The 23,057-nt window shown below is 35.9% G+C and overlaps 1 protein-coding gene across 2 annotated transcripts in view; it reads right to left on the bottom strand.

Annotated features, from left to right (window-relative positions):
- Positions 1 to 23,057, bottom strand: part of LOC121384561 (amine oxidase [flavin-containing] A-like) — a 44,124-nt gene that overhangs the window by 19,876 nt on the left and 1,191 nt on the right. For both annotated transcript variants that reach the window (XM_041515014.1, XM_041515015.1), the window contains exons 2-12: positions 20,036 to 20,103; positions 16,004 to 16,098; positions 14,765 to 14,902; positions 14,103 to 14,207; positions 11,423 to 11,514; positions 10,226 to 10,367; positions 8,543 to 8,692; positions 7,386 to 7,545; positions 6,648 to 6,792; positions 6,242 to 6,299; positions 5,889 to 5,986 (exon numbers count right to left, since the gene is read on the bottom strand). In XM_041515014.1, coding sequence (XP_041370948.1) covers positions 5,889 to 5,986; positions 6,242 to 6,299; positions 6,648 to 6,792; positions 7,386 to 7,545; positions 8,543 to 8,692; positions 10,226 to 10,367; positions 11,423 to 11,514; positions 14,103 to 14,207; positions 14,765 to 14,902; positions 16,004 to 16,098; positions 20,036 to 20,075 — 1,223 coding nt within the window. In that variant the 5' untranslated portion in view covers positions 20,076 to 20,103. The remainder of the gene's footprint in view (positions 1 to 5,888; positions 5,987 to 6,241; positions 6,300 to 6,647; positions 6,793 to 7,385; positions 7,546 to 8,542; positions 8,693 to 10,225; positions 10,368 to 11,422; positions 11,515 to 14,102; positions 14,208 to 14,764; positions 14,903 to 16,003; positions 16,099 to 20,035; positions 20,104 to 23,057) is intronic.

Below are 23,057 nucleotides of genomic sequence, written 5' to 3' on the forward strand. Positions count from 1 at the left end.
AAATATTTAATATTGCAGTATGCAGACGACACAAGTTTTATTTTAGACGGCTCTCCTGAGTCCCTGCAGGGTGTTCTATCTATCCTAGATTATTATGCACAAATATCTGGCCTCAAAATTAACTACACCAAATCAAAAGCTATTTGGATAGGTAGCAAGAAATTTTCAAATGAAGTTTACCATCACACTCGATGGAAACTAGAATGGGGCAGTACACAGTTTAACCTTCTCGGTATTAACTTTTCCATTAACCTAGAAGAAATTATTGATTTAAATTGTAATCCCAAGATTATTGAAATACCAAAATTAATGAAGCTATGGTCTATCAGAAAACTTACTGTTTTAGGAAGAATTACAGTCCTAAAAACGTTAATAGTTCCTAAACTAACATACCTACTGAAAACATTACCAAATCCAAGCGAACGTTTGCTAAAACATATAAATACATTATTTTTTCAATTTATTTGGAATAGCGGCCGTAAACAACTTAAAAGAAACTTAATAACGCAAGACTATAAAAATGGTGGCATCAAAATGATAAACATAAATAATTTTATGACTGCTTTGAAAAGTTTGTGGATCCGACGGATATTTTTAAATAACCCAAAATGGACCATTTTGTTCAAAGCTTCTACAAATATATCAACACGTGATTTAATTATATATGGCGACCATTTTCTATACTGTACAAAAAGTTCCATAAAAAATACATTTTGGAGAGACACATTGATTAGTTGGTTAAGGATACAAGAAAAACAAATTCCAGTAACCGTAGATGATATTCTCCAGATCAATATTTGGTTTAACAGTAAAATATGTATAGATAAAAAGCCATTTATACTAAAACGATATATCTCAAAAGGTATTATCTTTATTAACGATTTGTTGAAAGAACAAGGAGACTTTCTAACATATGAACAGTTCATAGAGAAATATGACATAATTACCAATTTTCTGGAATATGCTTCATTGGTCAGTGCTATAAAATCATTCATTTACAACCTAGATAATTTAAATGATGACATTTTTATAGCATTACAAAATCCTGTTCTTCCATATAACTTTAAGGTTTTGTTCAAAGATCAGAAAGATTGCAAACATATACTCTTCAAAAAAAGAAACGCAAAAGGGTACAAATGGGTTATAACTCTGATTTTATGTTTCCTACCGGTTCATGCTTTGTGAATATAAGGTCATTGCATGTCCAAAACACATTCCCACGGTTACATTCGATAAAACGCAGCTACTGTACAATAAAGTTCCAAAATGTGAATATTCGCAAAAACGCAGCCACATGCAAACCATGTCACCACTGCACGTGCGTTGTCTGCACGTGCAACATGAACACCGACAGTATAAAAGTGCAGGGTGTTCGCTTGCCTGGCCTCTGTATCTGGCCGACAGTTGACAATCCAGGACATGCCACGTCTCAGTGAACCGCAGAGAAACAATGCCATCGGCCGACTAGACGCAGGCGAATCCAGAACGGCCGTTGCCAGGGCATTCCATGTGTCCCCAAGCACCATCTCCAGACTGTGGGACCGTTACCAGCAACATGGATCAACACATGACCTCCCTAGATCCGGTCGACCACGGGTCACTACCCCCGGGCAGGACCGCTACATCCGGGTACGCCACCTTCGGGAACGATTGACTACTACCACCTCCACAGCCGCAGCAATACCAGGTTTGCGCAGGATATCCGACCAGACCGTACGGAACCGCCTACGTGAGGTAGGAATTCGTGCCAGACGTCCAGTTCGAGGTGTCATCTTAACACCACAACACCGTCGACTCCGACTGCAGTTGTGCCAGATCCATCGACAATGGCCTCAACTGCGATGGAGACAGGTGTGGTTCAGTGACGAGTCCCGATTTCTGCTCCGAAGTCATGATGGAAGATGTCGCGTGTATAGGCGTCGTGGTGAACGTTATGCGGCAAACTGCGTGCAGGAAGTGGACAGATTCGGCGGGGGTAGTGTCATGGTGTGGGCAGCTATCTCACACACTGGCAGAACTGACCTGGTCCACGTGCAGGGCAACCTGAATGCACAGGGCTACATTGACCAGATCCTCCGGCCACACATCGTTCCAGTTATGGCCAACGCCAACGCAGTGTTCCAACATGACAACGCCAGGCCTCACACAGCACGTCTCACAACGGCTTTCCTACAGAACAACAACATTAATGTCCTTCCTTGGCCATCGATATCACCGGATTTGAACCCAATTGAGCATCTATGGGACGAGTTGGACCGACGCCTCCGACAGCGACAACCACAGCCCCAGACCCTGCCCGAGCTGGCAGCAGCCTTGCAGGCCGAGTGGGCCACCATCCCCCGGGACGTCATCCGTACTCTGGTTGCTTCAATGGGCAGGCGGTGCCAGGCAGTTGTCAACACACGCGGAGGCCACACCCGGTATTGACTCCAGATGACCTTGACCTTGGTGGTGTGTCCTATCACTTACTCACAATGGACTAGAGTGAATTGTGAACAATCCTGCAACATTTGGTAATTATCGGACTCACCATTCAATAATTAAATCAATTCTCCAAATGTTACGACAATGTGGTTTTGCGTTTCTTATTTTGAAGAGTATATATATGATTTACTGAACGCTCAAACCACCATTCCAAAATCACAAATAAAATTTTCTAAAGAAGGATAATATCTATGATATATATGATTGGGAAAAATATTACATTCTACCCTTTAGATCTGTCAAAAGCACAACATTATCTTGGTTTCAGTATAAAATCATACACAGAATTCTTACAACTAACAAATTTCTAAATATGATTAATTATATTGATTCCAATGGCTGTAGTTTTTGCAACAAATCACCTGAAACCATACAACACCTTTTATTTGAATGTAGTTTAGTACATTCTCTGTGGGAAGCAATAGAAGAATGGATAAGAAATGAAACTGGAATTAATATCACTCTAAGCAGAGACATAGTTATGTTAGGCATGATCAACAACGAAAAAGGTGATTTTGTAAATTGGTTGACTATCAACATAAAATATTATAATTACAGTATGAAAATACCAAAAAGAAATTTACATGTCAATGCCACGAAAAATATTCTACAAAATAATTTTGAAATAGAAAAATATATTTATTACAAAAATTGCAACTATGAAGCATTTCATAAGCAATGGACACCCTATAAAACACTCTTTGAAAGAATGTTTTAATTAAAAATAATGCTTGGAAATCGAGTACTAATTAAAATGTAATTCTTTAATACTCTCTCAGTATCCCCACAACTTCTTTATACTTATCTACTGCTGTTGCACCCTCCCCTCCCTCCCCCTCCCTCCCTCCCTCCCTCCCTCTCTCTCTCTCTCTCTCTCTCTCTCTCTCTCTCTCTCTCTCTCTCTCCCCCCCCCCCTTTCTGTCTTATAAATATCATGGAAACCATTAACATATTTAAATAGCATATTTTGTTTAGATACTATTGTTTAAAGCCACATACCCTAGTTCCATCCAGCGAAAATAAATTATAATTTGGTTAATCTACAAAACTGTAACACACTTAGATCACGTTTTTATCAAATGGAGTGAAAAAGCAGGTTTTATATCGATAAATACCATGGGAATCCCCATGTCCCAATTGCTTGAAATAATTTTGAAAGTTTGTATTCTGATGTCACCGGTAGATGTCGCTCAAAGTACAACAATGCCTACGTCACGACAAATTTCACAGACTTGGGGTGCGTTCATTTCACCTCTCCTGGACATGTTCCAACTGTTCTGTCCTGGTTGTATCCCCTCACCAGATATCGTAGGACTTAGCAAAATTATTGGTTTTAAGGGTTTGTAACATTTTGTATTGAGATACTTACTTGTCTGAACTTTATTGTTACTGAAAATGTTCATGAACTGTGAAGAAAAATCTCACAAATGAACAACAACAAATCGGATGTTTATTGCGCAAACCGTGCACGAGAAAACAAACCGAACCAAAATGATAACGGTCATGTGGTATACCAACGTCTGTGACATTGAAATGGAAATATCCCCTCCAAAAATAGATTAGACCTTGTCTGCTCAACGTTTTTCTCTCAGACGCGCGTGAGTTTTTCAGAAATATGAAAAATGCATTTTGTGGTATTACAAACACCAGGATTACCAGGATTACCAAAAAACACTTCAGGTGAATGGAAATGTATATATTCTAAATAATAAACGGTAAGTAAAGTGCAATTTTATTTGTGAAAAAATGGGTTTAATAGCGAAAAACATCGCCGTAATGGTTAACAACTAGCTGTAACTAGGGTGTGTCCCTTTAAATATATACTTTGTAAGGCAGTGACCACGGCTCCCCAACCTGTTCACTGCCTATGTTCTGGGGGCAATAAATCTTTAAAAACAAAACAACAAAAACAACACAAAAAAAACCCTAGATATGCATACCTTGCTAAAAATTACTATGAGCCTTATTCCCCAAATTGATACCGATAAACCCTGTTGGTTCATGGACATTAAAGCATAATGATTTATTAATCATCGGTTATTGGATGTCAAACATTTGGTAATTTTGACATATAGTTTTAGAGAGGAAACCTGCTACATTTTTCCATTAGTAGCAAGCGATCTTTTATATGCACAATCCCACAGACAAAATAGCACATACCACAGCCTTTGATAAACCAGTCATCGTGGACTCTCTGGAACGAAAAATAGCCCAATGGGCCCACCGATGGTGATCGATAGCAAACCGACCACTGACCAAGTCAGTACTTTACCACAGGGCTATGTTCTGCCCCTAACAAACATTGTGAGAGGACTGCTAAAGCAATACATGTCCCATACCGTGCCCAACAAATGTTCTTGTCTCCTAAATTCATGGACCATAACTCTGAAAATCTAGTACATCATCATACAAGGCGACTTGCCATGAAAGTGAAACTTGATCTGTAACAGTACATGATAAAGCTACACACAAACTTTCAGGTCAATATCTCAAGGCATTGTGAAAAAAACATGCGGAAAACTAATTTTCATATAACCTAAGTTAAAGAACCATAACTCTGTGAAAAATGGGCGACTTGCCATGAAAGTGAAACTTGATCTGTAACAGTACATGATAAAGCTACACAAACTTTCAGGTCAATATCTCAAGGCATTGTGAAAAAAACATGCGGAAAACTAATTTTCATATAACCTAAGTTAAAGGACCCTAACTCTGTGAAACATGGGCGACTTGCCATGAAAGTGAAACTTGATCTGTAACAGTACATGATAAAGCTACACACAAACTTTCAGGTCAATATCTCAAGGCATTGTGAAAAAAACATGCGGAAAACTAATTTTCATATAACCTAAGTTAAAGGACCCTAACTCTGTGAAACATGGGCGACTTGCCATGAAAGTGAAACTTGATCTGTAACAGTACATGATAAAGCTACACACAAACTTTCAGGTCAATATCTCAAGGCATTGTGAAAAAACATACGGAAAACTAATTTTCAAATCTCTTAAGTTAAAGGGTCATAACTCTGTGAAAAATGAGTGACTTGCCATGAAAATGAAGCTTAACTTGATCTGTAACAGTACATGATAAAGCTACACACAAACTTTCCGGTCAATATCTCAAGGCATTGTGGAAAAAATATGCCAAAAACTAATTTTCATATCTCGTAAGTTAAAGGGCCATAACTCTGTGAAAAATAGGCGCCTTGCCATGAAAGTGAAACTTGATCTGTAACAGTACACGATAAAGCTACACACAAACTTTCAGGTCAATATCTCAAGTCATTGTGGATAAAAAAAACTATATGTGGGACAGAAGAATGGTGATGAAACCTATAGTCCCGTCCAGTTGGACAGGCAGGGGACCAATAATGACCTATAATATAGACATATTTTGCAAGTTACCTGCCACATTTTGTTAGAACTCCAGGAGGAAAACTGCATACACAACAGCCACCAGAAAATTCTTCATCCATCCAATTCTTTTCAATGTAACCAATCGGCTGAAATTTTAATAATTTAAAAAATGATTGAGGCAGACATAATATAAAATTGTTTTCTGGCATCATTCAATGTTGAGAGATCCCATAATTTTAAATAAATGGTAGCAGTGGTGAACTGCACACACTTTTATGTATTTGTATTAACACGCTATTTTACTAAGGCAAAAGCATGCACGATATCTACATGTGGTAAACTCAATTAACTAATTTTAATAAGTATTGAATTATTTTTTTTTAGAAATCTTTTTTTATTACCTTCAAGAATTTTTCACATTTGAATACTTTGGCAAAATGTTCACAAAGAGCTTCTTTTCTGCAAGTAATTATAAATAATATTAATATAAATATCGAGGAAATATTTTTTACATAAAAACAAAGAAGAGTCATTTAAAATTAAAACTTGTTTTAAAGGCAAGAATCCCAGTGTCAAATATGTTCAGTCATTAGAACTTTTCAACTATTAAATTATTCATTTCATAATTAAATTATCAATTTTGGTAAATCAGATGTGTTTCTGATCATCTTGGCATTGATAATAACTCAAAATGTATTTGATGCGTAAAAGAAAAGGTACATAACTCTGAAACTTGGGTCAGTGAGAGTTATAAAATTAGTTTAGTTGTCTCCCCTGACTTAGTATTTTTCCAGTGAGTAAATTCACCTTTCATCCTGAGAAAACCTACTCATGCGTTGACCATTATCAGCCACAAAGAATGCCAGCAGTGATGGGTGTGAACCATCAGGCTTTGTATCATCAACACAGTAGCCAGAAGGACCACTGTCAGAAATGGCTTGACCACACAGACCTGTCACGAACATAATGCATCGGATTCAAATACAAGTGTTAAAAAAACAAACATCTGAAGATTCTGTTTTAGCAAATTACTGTTGTATTCTTATTAGTATACAATGCTTTCTTTTCATTTTGTTAAAATGGTTTGTGATATCTGGAAGTAAATTTTAAAATTATTTTTGGCAAATTACAGAGATCAAACTTTTTCAACAATCTTTTTGAGAAGTCAGTTATAAAATACCAGTAAATAAATACGTTAATAAAACAATTGTAGCCATCAAAAATAAATATAATAGCGTAGTGGACAATATTTTTTTTATTTATTGATTAAGAAACTATTTCAAAGAAATCATACTTTTAAAAACTAATGAAAAATAATTTAAATGATTGTATAAATATTTAATTTTTTAAATTTATACTTTTCAATATTATCAATACAAAACATTTTAAACTATTTCCCAGTTAAATTTCCAATCATTGCATAACAAAAAACAAAAAAAATATAATAAATTTTCCTTAACACATAAACTTTAAAATTTGTTAAGAAAAATTGTAATACAGACTAAACCGTTAAAAATTTTCTGGATATGTGTGTGTTTTATTTACCCATGTCTTTCCAGAATGCTGTCTTATAGAACATGTTGACCTTGAATGTTGCTCCCATGGTAACGGAATGAACTAGCTTCATCTTTCGTTCTGGTAATGGAGGTGTGAAGTTTATATTCTTCAGAACAATTGGAGGAACAGCACAGATAACATACTGACACTGAAAGATTTTGCATAATGATAAGTTATAACAAGTTATTAAGTTGATTTTTAAGTAATGATTAACATATTATTACTAGTCATTTAAAACATTTTATATGGAGTTAATGCACAGTTTGTTTTGTTTAACAACACCACTAGAACACATTGATTTATTAATCATTGGCTATTGGATGTCGAATATTTGGTAATTTTGACATAGTCATAGAGAGAAAAGCCACATTTTTCCAATAGTAGCAAGGGATCTTTTATATGCACCATCCCACAGACAGGATAGCACATACCACAGCCTTTGATATTCCAGTCGTAGTGCACTGGTTGGAACAAGAGATAACCCAATGGGCCCACCAATGGGGATAGATCCCAAACCGACCATGTTAAGCACAGATGCAAAACTATTAAATCTGAATTCTGAATCCTTAAACCAGAAAGTATAAAGTATAAAAAAGAAAAAGTAAACAAGCAATCTGAGAGTACTGTTATAGCAATACATGTCCCGTACAGAGCCCAAAAATTTTCATATCTCCTACATTCAAGGGCCATAACTCTATGATAAATGTGTAAATTTCCATGAAAATCACTATTTGTAATAAAGAAATACACAAAATATCAGCTTAATATCTTGAGGCATTGTGAAAATAAAATCTAGAAAACAAATGTTCTTATCTTCTAAGTTCAAGGGCCATAACTCTTGTCAAAAATTAGTAAATTACCATGGAAGTCAAACTTGATCTGAGCTGAACACATAATTTCAGTTCAATATCTTAAGGCATTGCACAAAAAAAGTTTGGAAAACTATATCTGGCACATATGAACAGACATACAGACAGACGGATAGAGATGAAACCTATAGTCCCCTTCGGTTGGATCAGTAGGGGGCTATATTAAAATGTAAATCCAGAATCCTCAAACAAGTAAATCTAAAACTGCAATCAGTGTTAGAGTGAAAACTGAAAAAGTAGAAAGTAAAAAAACAAGAAGATTTCGTTGATAATCACCTTGTATTCCTTTCCTCTGCTGTCTCCGACAAAAACATCATGATCTCGAGCGACAATTGTTTTCACTGGACAGCTAAGATGAACACGGTCACCTAGCAGCATCGCCATTCTCTCTGATAATTGCTGTGCACCTCCGTATAACTTCTTTTCCTAAAATATTCATCAACTTTATACAAGACAGCTGATAATATGGTTACACTGGACGAAGGAGCCGGCCCAAGCTCACACCTGCACCCATAACAGGCGTGCACAACAGCAGCTTGTTCTGAATGTGCATGTTAAATCCTATGACCTGACCTGACCAGGGCCCAATTTCACAAAACATTGTAAGTCTAGTTTTGCAAGTAAACGTAAATCTATGACTAAATCACAATTCTTGTTACTACTAATAGAAGTAAATGGTTTATTTAACGACGCACTCAACATATTTTATTTACGGTTATATGGCATCGGACATATGGTTAAGGACCACACAGATATTGAGGGAGGAAACCCGCTGTCACCACTTCATGGGCTACTCTTTTCAATTGGCAGCAAGGGATCTTTTATATGCACCATCTCACAGACAGGATAGTACATACCACCATCCCATAGACAGAACAGCAAATACCACGGCCTTTTATGTACCAGTCGTGGTGCACTGGCTGGAGCAAGAAATAGCCCAATGGGTCCACCGACGGGAATTGATCCCAAACCGACCACGCATCAAGTGAGCGCTTTACCACTGGGCTAGGTCCCGTCCTCTACTACTAATAGTACCACTAATATAGTTTGAAGTTCTCATATTTCATTTTCTTTTGTTCTTAAAATGCTCTATTTTCCATAATGGTGTAACTTTCTGCTTCAAATTGATGCCAAACACGTGTAAACGTATGACTGGTATAACCGTTAGTCGCAGATGTAAACTTACGATGTTTAGTGAAATGGGCCCCTGATGGTTACATGCATTATATAAGTAAAATGACCAATAATCGGTAGTTTCATTGGTAGTTACATGTACATGTATTATGTACTTAAAATGACCAGTAAATTTGTAGTGGTAGTTTGAATGGCAGTGTATGTACTATGGAGTTTGCAATATATTTAGTTACATACATTACATAAGTAAAATTACTAGTAACCAGCAATTAAATTGTGAGTACATGTGTGACAAAGTAGAGTATAAGTGCTACATAAGATAGCCAGTTACTGGCCTCGGTGGTGTCGTGGTTAAGCCATTGGACATAAGGCTGGTAGGTACAGGGTTCGTAGCTTGGTACCGGCTCCCACACAGAGTGAGTTTTAACAACTTAGTGGGTAGGTGTAGGCCACTATACCCTCTTCTCTCTCATTAACAACTAACAACTAACCCACTGTCCTCGACAAAACAGCCCAGATAGCTGAGGTGTGTGCCCAGGACAGCATGCTTGAACCTTAATTGGATATAAGCACGAAAATAAGCTGAAATGAAAAGTAACCATTAGTTACAGCATGAGAGAGCAGAATGTAGCTCAATGACTGAGTGCTGATCTGAGGTATGATTGGTTTTCTTCCCATTCCAACCAGTACCCACATGGCTGGTACATCAAATGCCATGACCTGTTTATAGCAAAGTAACTTCTGTAGTGGTTTTCTCTTGTTCTGCACTGACCAAATATCGAAATAAATATATATATATATATATATATATTACCCAGTAGTTACCTGAGCTCCGTCAGTAACAGAACCAAGTCTGACAAGTCCATTCCCAGAATGCACGAACCAGAGGAAGAAGAGCAGAGACACCTGGTGGAGTTCACTGGTGAGGACGGATCGCACCAGGATGGTAAATATGTCCACTGCTGCTCTGGTGTATAAAAAAAACACCATGTGAAACACAATGAACAGGACACATGTGAAACACAATGAACAGGACACATGTGAAACACAATGAACAGAACACATGTGAAACACAATGAACAATGAACAGAACACATGTGAAACACAATGAACAATGAACAGGACACATGTGAAACACAATGAACAGGACACATGTGAAACACAATGAACAGGACACATGTGAAACACAATGAACAGAACACATGTGAAACACAATGAACAGAACACATGTGAAACACAATGAACAATGAACAGAACACATGTGAAACACAATGAACAATGAACAGGACACATGTGAAACACAATGAACAGAACACATGTGAAACACAATGAACAGGACACATGTGAAACACAATGAACAGGACACATGTGAAACACAATGAACAGGACACATGTGATCAAGTCAAACAGACCAATAGAGTCAAAGGCACTGATCCTAGATTTATTACACAGTGAAAAATATTTTGGACTAGTTTCATGGAGGTTTTTTTAACAGTTAAATTTCACATCACAGTTTCTTGCTTAATTTATCAATTTTGTCAAATCAAATGTCTTTAATGTTATCTTGGTGTTTGTATTAGCTCAAAAGACATATTCAAAATGAAAATGGTACACACCTTTGAAAAAACAAACATAGTCTCATTTACTTAGATTTTCTTATTATGTGTCATGCCCTCAGTTGAGACATGTATTTTAAGAATTATTATGGCAAGGATTTTGAAAATAACCCTCCCCCCTCTAAAAACAATTATTGCTTTGCCCAAGTAATAAAATAACAACCCTCCCCCTCTAAAAACAATTATTGCTTTGCTCAAGTAATAAAATAGCAATGCGCTCTAATGGTATCATTAAACAAAATAAAATTTAACTTTGTATAGTTGGATATATTCTGGTAGGCAATAAACAACCCAAAAACTTAATACAAAGGTTAGAGTTATTGTGCATTTTATAGCAACCTCACACATACATTGTTGCAGAATTGAATTTACAAAGGCTAGGATTATTATTATTATTAAATCTCACTTAGTCCAAGCAATGGAATCCACAAACTCTTGTAGGGTTATGAAATCCCATTTGAGAGCATCTTCAGCTGTCCACGGAGCATCAAGTGGTACCTAAAATTCAGAAGCAGTATTTCAGTTTACAAATATAATTACATTATTCTGCATCAAGTTAAACAATATCATAACTGAGACACTAGATCACTGCAATTGTGTTGCAATCTGTGATGGACTAAAACAACAAAAAAGGGGCGGGTTGTAGCAGTGGGATGGCACATATAAAAGATCCCTTGCTACTAATGGAAAAATGTAGCAGGTTTCCTCTCTAAGACAATATGTCAAAATTATCAAATGTTTGACATCCAATAGCCAATGATTAATAAATCAATGTGCTCTAGTGGTGTCATTAAACAAAACAAACTTTAACTTTAAAACAACAAAAATAAATGGTTATTCCTAGAGACACAGATCATCTGGATGGTAACAAATGATTACTTTTGAGACAAAGATGATGGTAAGAAATGATGATTTTAGACATAGATGATGGTAACAAAAGATTACTTTAGACACACAGATGATGGTAACAAATGATTACTTTAGACACACAGATGATGGTAACAAATGATTACTTTAGACACACAGATGATGGTAACAAGTGATTACTTTAGACACACAGATGATGGTAACAAATGATTACTTTACACACAGATGATGGTAAGAAATGATTACTTTAGAGACACAGATGATGGTAACAAAAGATTACTTTACACACAGATGATGGTAACAAAAGATTACTTTAGACACACAGATGATGGTAACAAAAGATTACTTTAGACACACAGATGATGGTAACAAAAGATTACTTTACACACAGATGATGGTAACAAAAGATTACTTTACACACAGATGATGGTAACAAAAGATTACTTTAGACACACAGATGATGGTAACAAATGATTACTTTAGACACACAGATGATGGTAACAAATGATTACTTTAGACATACAGATGATGGTAACAAATGATTACTTTAGACACACAGATGATGGTAACAAATGATTACTTTAGAGACACAGATGATGGTAACAAAAGATTACTTTAGACACAGATGATGGTAAGAAATGATTACTTTAGACACACAGATGATGGTAAGAAATGATTACTTTAGACACAGATGATGGTAACAAATGATTACTTTAGACACACAGATGATGGTAACAAATGATTACTTTAGACACAGATGATGGTAAGAAATGATTACTTTAGAGACACAGATGATGGTAACAAAAGATTACTTTAGACACAGATGATGGTAAGAAATGATTACTTTAGACACACAGATGATGGTAACAAATGATTACTTTAGAGACACAGATGATGGTAACAAAAGATTACTTTAGACACAGATGATGGTAACAAATGATTACATTAGACACACAGATGATGGTAACAAAAGATTACTTTAGACACAGATGATGGTAACAAATGATTACTTTAGACACAGATGATGGTAAGAAATGATTACTTTAGAGACACAGATGATGGTAACAAAAGATTACTTTAGACACAGATGATGGTAAGAAATGATTACTTTAGACACACAGATGATGGTAAGAAAAGATTACTTTACACACAGATGATGGTAAGAAATGATTACTTTAGACACACAGATGATGGTAAGAAATGATTACTTTAGACACACAGATGATGGTAACAAAAGATTACTTTAGACACAGATGATGGTAACAAAAGATTACTTTAGACACAGATGATGGTAACAAATGATTACTTTAGACACACAGATGATGGTAAGAAATGATTACTTTAGAGACACAGATGATGGTAACAAATGATTACATTAGACACAGATGGTGGTAACAAATGATTACATCAGACACAGATGATGGTAACAAATGATTACTTTAGACACACAGATGATGGTAAGAAATGATTACTTTAGACACAGATGGTGGTAACAAATGATTACATTAGACACACAGATGATGGTAAGAAATGATTACTTTAGACACAGATGATGGTAAGAAATGATTACTTTAGACACAGATGATGGTAAGAAATGATTACTTTAGATACACAGATGGTGGTAACAAATGATTACATCAGACACAGATGATGGTAACAAATGATTACATCAGACACAGATGATGGTAACAAATGATTACTTTAGAGACACAGATGATGGTAAGAAATGATTACTTTAGACACACAGATGATGGTAACAAATGATTACTTTAGACACACAGATGATGGTAACAAATGATTACTTTAGACACACAGATGATGGTAACAAATGATTACTTTAGACACAGATGATGGTAAGAAATGATTACTTTAGACACACAGATGATGGTAACAAATGATTACTTTAGACACACAGATGATGGTAAGAAATAATTACATTAGACATAGCTGATGGTAAGAAATGATTACATTAGACACAGATGGTGGTAAGAAATGATTACATTAGACACACAGATGATGGTAAGAAGTGATTACATTAGACACAGATGGTGGTAAGAAATTATTACTTTAAACACACAGATGATGGTAAGAAATGATTACATTAGACACAGATGACGGTAAGAAATTATGATTTTAGACACAGATGATGGAAACAAATGATTACTTTAGACAAACAGACAACAGTAACAAATGATCACTTTAGAGACACAGATAATTACCTTTAGTGCCATGGAATCTATGGTTCGTAGCAGATGATTGAGATCCACTAGTGCAATAGGATTTCTCAGCGGTGGCACAGTTCCTGTGTAAGTACTCCATATGCTCTGTAATAACCACAGTTAAAACAATCACAGCTACATCTTGGATCTTAATTAAATTAATAACATGTCTGATATTTCTTTTACTTTAATCGAGGTATGAAAAACAAATCATTAACAAACTGTGTTAATCGGCAAAGCAGGGTTTTTTCATACCCCGATGATGGTAAAAACATTAACAGACAACCCTTATAATTAAATTTAAAACATATATACTAATGCTAAAAATTAATATTTTATTTTGAATTATTTTTGGTCGACAAGACAAAGTACCAATATAAAATGACGTCATCAGATATAACGTTCTCCGATGAAGTAATTTTTACGTTCATCAAGAAATGAACAAATTTGGTACTTTGCTTTATGATTCTGATATTCACATTTAAAGCTATATTACCAAAGCTTGTTTAAATAAAGGCAGGTGATTACAGAAATCAATAAATCAAACATTTATGTATGTATAGAAGGTTCAAGCATGTTTATCCAGATCAACACCTTCAACATGAGTCAATTGCCATGATCAGGACAGAAAAGGTGTTATTAACTTTAATATTTCAAAATACCTGTAAACTAAGGACACTTTTGCCTTTCTCGTCAACATTGTAGAGACGTAAGCCAAGTTCTTTGACAAGTCTCAGAACTCGGTTTTGAGTTGGACCGATATAAGCTGCACCAAGATCCACTGAGCCATGGACTGGGTCCTGAAAAGATCAAATAAACACTCTTATAATAAATCACCTGTACATTTTCAGACAATTAATGAAAGACAAGATAGACAACCACTAATCAACAGGTAAAGAAGAGCAGGGTAGAGCTATTCATGTAAAATACTCTGCTACTTCACAAAACAAATAATTAACTTAGTGAAAATAGTAAGTTTGTTTGAAGCTTAACATTGAGATTATTACAGGTGTGGTTCCTATATTTGTTTTGGGGATACAACAACAAAAGGGTACTTGATCATAAATTCATTACGAGTAATTACCATATGTCAGATGCATTAGGTCGAGTGGTGTGCACACCCCTAAACTCCTAAGGATCTGCCACTATATTACACATAACCGGCCTCCGTGGCGCCGTGGTTAGGCCATCGGTCTACAGGCTGGTAGGTACTGGGTTCGGATCCCAGTCGAGGCATGGGATTTTTAATCCAGATACCGACTCCAAATCCTGAGTGAGTGCTCCGCAAGGCTCAATGGGTAGGTGTAAACCACTTGCACCGACCAGTGATCCATAACTGGTTCAATAAAGGCCATGGTTTGTGCTATCCTGCCTGTGGGAAGTGCAAATAAAAGATCCCTTGCTGCTAATCGGAAAGAGTAGCCCAAGAGTGGTGACAGCGGGTTTCCTCTCAAAATCTGTGTGGTCCTTAACCATATGTCTGACGCCATATAACCGTAAATAAAATGTGTTGAGTGCGTCGTTAAATAAAACATTTCTTTCTTTCTTTCTTTCTATATTACACATAAGTTCTAACTGGGACTAACCCTAGTATTGCATCCCGTTATTATTTTTAGCTCAACTGTTTTGAATACAATGGGTTAGATGAACTATTTTTAACCGAGAACAATTTATTTTGGGTAGACATCCCTAAAAATATATTGATTCAATTGTCTGTATTTTAAAGCAATTCTCTCTGGGTTACTTTTGTATGCGGCCAATATTTCAACATTATTTTGGCTAGGTGGGTGGTCTGAAGCCTGTTTGATTAGCAATTTACACAGGAGATGATGGGTGTGGGCTTTGGCCTGCTTTAAAACAGAAGGCCTGTCACGGGGAACATACTGTGACTGTGGACTGACCTGTATAGTGTGTGACCTGCCTCCCAGTCGATTCCGTGCCTCAAGAACAATCACATCTATCCCAGACTGTTGGAGCAGACGTGCAGCAGAGAGGCCTGGAAAACACAATAAATTGTATATAATAATGAACATGGGTCAAGGAACAGGGGCAGGACTAGAACTTAAGAATTTGTCTCCCATGGTAATTAAAACAAATTTACTGTAGACGCAGGGTTGAAAATTAACACGAAAACCATGTTCGCTAGCAGAGCCAGTTGAAGAAAAATCTTACTGCCCCTTCTCAAATTCAACTAGCCCTCCAATTTAACTGCACAGTGAAAATCAAAACTAGAATTTTCTTTGTTGAATAACAACCATGCATAATAATAACCATGTATATACATGTAGTCTGTTTCCATTAAAAGGAAAACAATGAATTGGCATGTAACATCATCATGAATAAAGTTAAAATTTGTATTAAAAAAACATATTAAGTTTTAAACCCATATCAACCCAAATAACATTCTTGAAAAAAAAATCCATTATAAATAAAAATGTTTCTTTACAAATTACCATTTAATGATACAGATTAAATATAATTTTAATACAGGTGTAAAGAAAAATGCTAGAACAGCTAATTTATGCAGCTTCACCTGCATTGTCTCTGAAGTAATCGATAATGCAGTACAAAGAGATTAAAGCCTTAAAAGGCAGAACTGTGCGTTTTAATAAATTAGTCTGGAGTGGCAGTCCTCTTTATGGCAATGCAAGAGAGATGAACTCTCCAGTAAAGGATTTCCTTGGGAGTGGCTGTCTTCTTATAGACAAGGCACTAAATAAAGATTGATGGAATCATCCATTATTTTGCCAAATACCTATTCGACTCTGCATTGTGCAGATAAGACCCTGATCTCGTATTATGGTTTTGTCGTTCAGATCACCTTGGATGTTCCATCAATTGCCTTAAAACCTGTATCAGGAAAGATTTAACCCATGCAGTTTTATATAAAAAAAATATTATTATTTACACTGATTTTTTTTTTTTTTATTTCAGATGGAATGGGTTTACAATTTAATAAATTAATATGTTTTTATACGAATTTTACATTTACATGCCAATTCATTGACTATTGAAATAATCCTGGTAGTAATGGAAAATGTCATTGTTAGTGTGAGTTAAAACTACAAGATACATTTTTATTTTGTCCAAGAATAAAATACTAGTAAGCTAATTAAATAGGATTAATTTGTACCATAACATTTAATAATGTCAAAAAGTAAGTCTACTAGATAATTATGGTGTATTTAGTCTATTTCAATAAGCCGACGACTTCAAATCAAATGTCTGCAATACGTTTTGAGCTATATTTGTTTACAGCCCCAGACCAAAATCGTAGAAGCTAAAACTGAGTCTGGTCAGTCCGGCACTGTAAAAATATAGAACATGTTCTATAATATTTTCTTCTGCCAGATCTGTTATTTGTGCCAGTAGAGATGCAGTGTGTTTTGTCACAATGGTCATTCGATTCAGTTTCAGAGCGTTTCTTTTTTAACTGGTAGTACCATACTTACCAGACTAAAATCAATGGTCTACATATGTAGACATTTCAATGTACAAACTTTAAATACAAGCAGATAATGTACATCAGGACATTTTGGCGTCATTAAGGAACTTTACTGATGGCACATACATGCCACTGGTTATGTTCACAACCTACGACAATTTATATCTCAATTGGCATCGCTAAGTTAAATCCCTGTAGGGGCCATAACTCCCTACACTTTTCCAAGCTGCTCTGTTCAGAAGTCTGAAAATACTGTATTTTAACATCTGCAAATTCACAATTTACTTTGGGCACTCAAATATATGTATTTCCACCCTCCAGATAACTGAACTGACAGTGCCTCCCCCACTTTTAAATATACTCTGCAGGCTCTGATATTTAAGAATTATATGTAACTCATTAACTTTTTTTTTTAAACTTCTATTGGTTATTTCACTCCAGACAGTGCACCATGACTGGTACATCAAAGGACATGGTATGTGCTATCCTGTCTATGGGATGGTGCATATAAAATATCTCATGCTACTAATGGAAACATTTAGTGTGTTTCCTCTCTAATACTATGTCAAAAGTAACAAATGTTTGACATCCAATAGCCAATGATTAATAAATCAATGTGCTCTAGTGGTGTTGTTAAACAAAACAAACTTATTCTATTGGTTATGTTTAGCTGGCTAAAAAACAGAAGAGGATTATGTAATCAGTAATTATTAGGTTTTGAGCTTATGGTAATTATGCCACTTGATCTATGGATAGGTTAATCCTTTCAGTTAGTAGAAATGATTGTTTTATATTAATTGTTCCAAATATAGTATAGCATAATTATTATGCATTAGTGGTGTAGTAGTTAAAATGAGAAGGAAGGAAGGAAATGTTGTATTTAACAACACACTTAACACATTTTATTTACGGTTATACGACATCAGACATATGGTTAAGGACCACAGATATTGAGAGGAAACCCACTGTCGCCACTTCATGGGCTACTCTTTATGATTAGTAGCAAGGGATCTTTTATATGCACCATCCCACAGACAGGATAGTACATACCACAGCTTTTGTTACATCAGTTGTGGAGCACTGGCTGGAACGAGAAATAACCCAATGGGCCCACCAACGGGGATCGATCCTAGTTAAAATGAGAAATAACCCAAGGAGTTTACCATGGGAGGATGATTCTCAGTTGTATTAAAATCTAGTTGTTCACTCCACCTTGATTTCTCTTTGTATGATCAGTGACCTTTCATCAAATGTAACAAGCTGCTGGCAAATATATTAATTGCTTATGGAATGGTAAGTGACTGCATTCATTATTTATTATTATTAGTCACTTTGCTCATCTCAAAAAATCAATATTCCTTTGTTCATCTATCATGGGACAGGACATAAATATTAATGAGTTGCATAGTCAGTTATAATATATATGTTATTCAATACCACAAACATGTCAAGTCAGTTTATTTGTGAATATATTGACGGACACTTCTCACAGTTGGAGAAGGATGTTAAAAGTTTCTTGGTTTAACAACACCACTGGAGCACATTGATTTATTAATCATTGGCTATTGGACGACAAACATCTGGTAATTTTGCCATATGTCTTAGAGAGAAAACCCGCTACATTTTTTCATTAGTAGCAAAGGACCTTTTATATGCACCAACTCACAGACAGGATAGCACATACCACATTCTTTGATATACCAGTCGCGGTGCACTGGCTGGAATGAGAAATAATCCAATGGGCCCACCAATTGGGATCGATCCTAAGGCACATCAGGCTAAGGTGGACATTTTACCACTGGGCTACGTCCCATCCCGTCCAGGTGATCTTAGTGCTAAGATCGTTTTGACAAACAGGGCCCTGTTTCTATTCCTGTGTCAGTTATGCAACTTTAAATTCACGTGAACAACTAATGGGTTATGTGGTCAACTGCTATATTCAAAAACTAAAAATTGCAAATTTAGGATCACCAGAATTTTATTCCAAAAATTCAAACTGAATAAGCTATGTCATGGAAATATCAGTTTGTTTAACTTACATAAATTGAACCATAGTACAAACTTGTGTGGTAGGATTTGACAACCCACTGGTATATGCAAATATAATTAACCTAACGGAATAATTGGTTACCTAGGTGAAAATCACATGAACTGACTTCTGGGTGCCAAAGATTTTTAAATATTCATTAATAAATTTCATTTATTTCAACTTATTTTCATGCTTATATCCAATTAACATTCAAGCATGCTGTCCTGGGCACACACCTCAGCTATCCGAGTTGTCTGTCCAGGACAGTGGGTTAGTTGTTAGTGGTTAGTGAGAGAGAAGAGGGTGTAGTGGCCTTACACCTACCCACTGAGCCCTTAAGAACTCGCTCTGGGTTAGAGCCAGTACCGGGCTGCGAACCCTGTACCTACCAGCCTGTTGTCTGATGGCTTAACCACTGTGCTACTGAGACTGATTTTAAATATTGTGCCCCGCACTCACCACTGATTCCAGCACCCACTACCACCACTTGAGTTGACATAACTCTGTAACTCTTCTTACTTCACATCCTGAAATAAAATTATCTCCCCTTAATAATACTCTTAATTTTAAAAAAAACAAAAAAACAATACAGTTATCGAATTAAAGCAAAGAGCATGGGCAGATCCAGGAAATATTTTGTGGCGGGGGTAGGATGGGGTGGGGGTGGTATGGGTTTTATAACTAACAGGAAAACTATTGGACCAGCTTGTCAAAAGGGCATCCCAATAATAAATAAAAAAAATTAAAGAACACAAAATACACATTTGAAAATAATTAGGGAGATGGATTCCCATCGATCCACCTCTGTAGTGTCTGGTAATCCATGTTAAGATTACCATGAAACATGGATATGGTAAATCTGAATGGCCAAACCATTAGGCAGGGCCTAAAATATTTTTTTACAAGCTTGTGACTTCTCATTAGAATCATTATAGGTGTTTTGGCTAATAATAGCACCACTGAAGAACATTGACCAATGACTTATTACTGAAATTGACTTTAGAATATTAAACATTTGATAATTTTGACACATCTTCAAAGGAAGCCTGCTACATTTCCCTCCATTAGCAACAATGGATCTTTTATATGCACTTTCCCACAGACAGGACAGTGCATACCATGGCCTTTGGCTATAGGAGAACTGCAACTCCCCAGAACGATATAACCTTCCTTCTGTAGGACTGTCAATTAAAGGAATCATGGGCCGCTGAACTACTTAATTTCCACTATAGAGGCCCACCATTTTAATTTTTGTTTTTCAAATCATGTATTTCATTATTTCATTGCATTACTTGCGTCTATAACCCAATCATTAGACACTTTCCTTGCATAAATTTCTACTACCTTATATATGGTTCTAAAGATATGATAAAATAGATAATGGCGGTCATTTTGGACACCATTTTGAACTCCTGTTAGCTCTTCCTGGATATGCAGGGACTTTTGATATGTATTTTATTATACTCTTGGGCAATGTTTCTGAAAATTTCAGCTTGTTACCAAATTGTCCAGGTTGGGACTATTGCAATTACTCCTAGACTATATATTTTAACACCTGAAATTCAAAAAAATGTCTTGGGGAAGTATTCCCCCGAACTCCCCTGCAATAGGTTTGGGTTGTCTAAATACATGCAATTTCATCCTTCAGATCAGGTGCATACCTGCCTGTATGGAAGTATGCAGTGGCGTCCACATAATTTAAAAAAAAAAAAAAAAAAAAAAAAAAAAAAAAAAAGCTTCTTAAAGGGACACACCCTAGTTACGGCTAGTTGTTAACCATTACGGCGTTGTTTTTCGCTATTAAACCCATTTTTTTCACAAATAAAATTGCACTTTACTTACCGTTTATTATTTAAAATATACATTTCCATTCACCTGAAGTGTTTTTTGGTAATCCTGGTAATCCTGGTGTTTGTAATACCACAAAATGCATTTTTCGTATTTGAGAAAAAAACGTTGCGAAGACAAGGTCTAATCTATTTTTAGACGGGATATTTCCATTTCAATGTCACAGACGTTGGTATACCACGTGACCGTTATCATTTTGGTTCGGTTTGTTTTCTCGTGCACGGTTCGTGCAATCAACATCCGATTTGATGTTGTTCATTTGTGAGATTTTTCTTCACAGTTCGTGAACATTTTTAGTAACAATAAAGTTCAGACAAGTAAGTATCTCAATACAAAACGTTACAAACCCTTAAAACCAATAATTTTGCTAAGTCCTACGATATCTGGAGAGGGGATACAACCAGGACAGAACAGTTGGAACATGTCCAGGAGAGGTGAAAAGAACGCACCCCAAGTCTGTGAAATTTGTCGTGACGTAGGCATTGTTGTGCTTCGAGCGACATCTACCGGTGACATCAGAATACAAACTTTCAAAATTATTTCAAGCAATTGGGACATGGAGATTCCCATGGTATTTATCGATATAAAACCTGCTTTTTCACTCCATTTGATAAAAACGTGATCTAAGTGTGTTACAGGTTTGTAGATTAACCAAATTATAATTTATTTTCGCTGGATGGAACTAGGGTGTGCGGCTTTAAAAAAAACAACGGAAAACTGTGCGCACGAGAGAGAAAAGGAGAGGGATAACCAAATTGTAGAATAATGGCACACTGTCAAGTTCACACATATGCACATAGATTAGACTGTCTCTGTTTATGAATTTAGTGAAGTAAATTTGGAATACACATCAAAAATGGCTTCAGACCATCAAATTGACAGCCCACCCCACCACACACAAGGCATTCATGAATCACAGTGAAAACAGTGACAATATCAGGCATTAGTGAAAGACAAATTTGTTTACAATTGAATTTCCATTATTTTTACTATTAAAACCCTTCACAAAGTAATTTTAAAATGTAGCCGGTTTCCCCAATAGCTGATGATTAATAAATTTGTCAATTTGCTCTAGTAGTGTCATTAAACAAAAACAAACTTTAACATAACTTATATCTGAATAAAACACACTGACCAAAAAGTGGTGCCAGAGGTGTTTTTGCTTGATCAGATCAGTTTGCTGAGCTCTGTTTAATGATACCACTGGGCCACACATCAATTAATCATGTCTAATATTTGGCAATTTTGGACTCATAGTCTTAGATGAAACCATTTACATTTTTTCCATTGCAGCAAGGATCTGTTATATGCACCATCCCACATATTGGTCAGGGCTTCTAGATTACGATGGCCCCACTCCCATGGCTAGTGATATTCAATGATGGGCTAGTGATAACTGCTATCACCATGCCCAATGGCCAGTGGGAAAAAAGTTGTCAAATGCTACATTTAAGTCAATTTTGTAAATATGAATACCCTGTCCCCACCCCCAATCTAAGAGTTTTTAAACTCTCACTCTTTAGCCTAAAATTTAGGTGACATATCCGATAATAATAATATTATTATTATTGTATTACTTAATGTAAAGAAGGGCTAGGGAATTTTTAATCGTGGCTAGTAACTTTTTTAAATC

The sequence above is a fragment of the Gigantopelta aegis genome, chromosome 10, assembly GCF_016097555.1.
Source record: "Gigantopelta aegis isolate Gae_Host chromosome 10, Gae_host_genome, whole genome shotgun sequence".
Taxonomy (NCBI): Eukaryota; Metazoa; Mollusca; class Gastropoda; order Neomphalida; family Peltospiridae; genus Gigantopelta; species Gigantopelta aegis.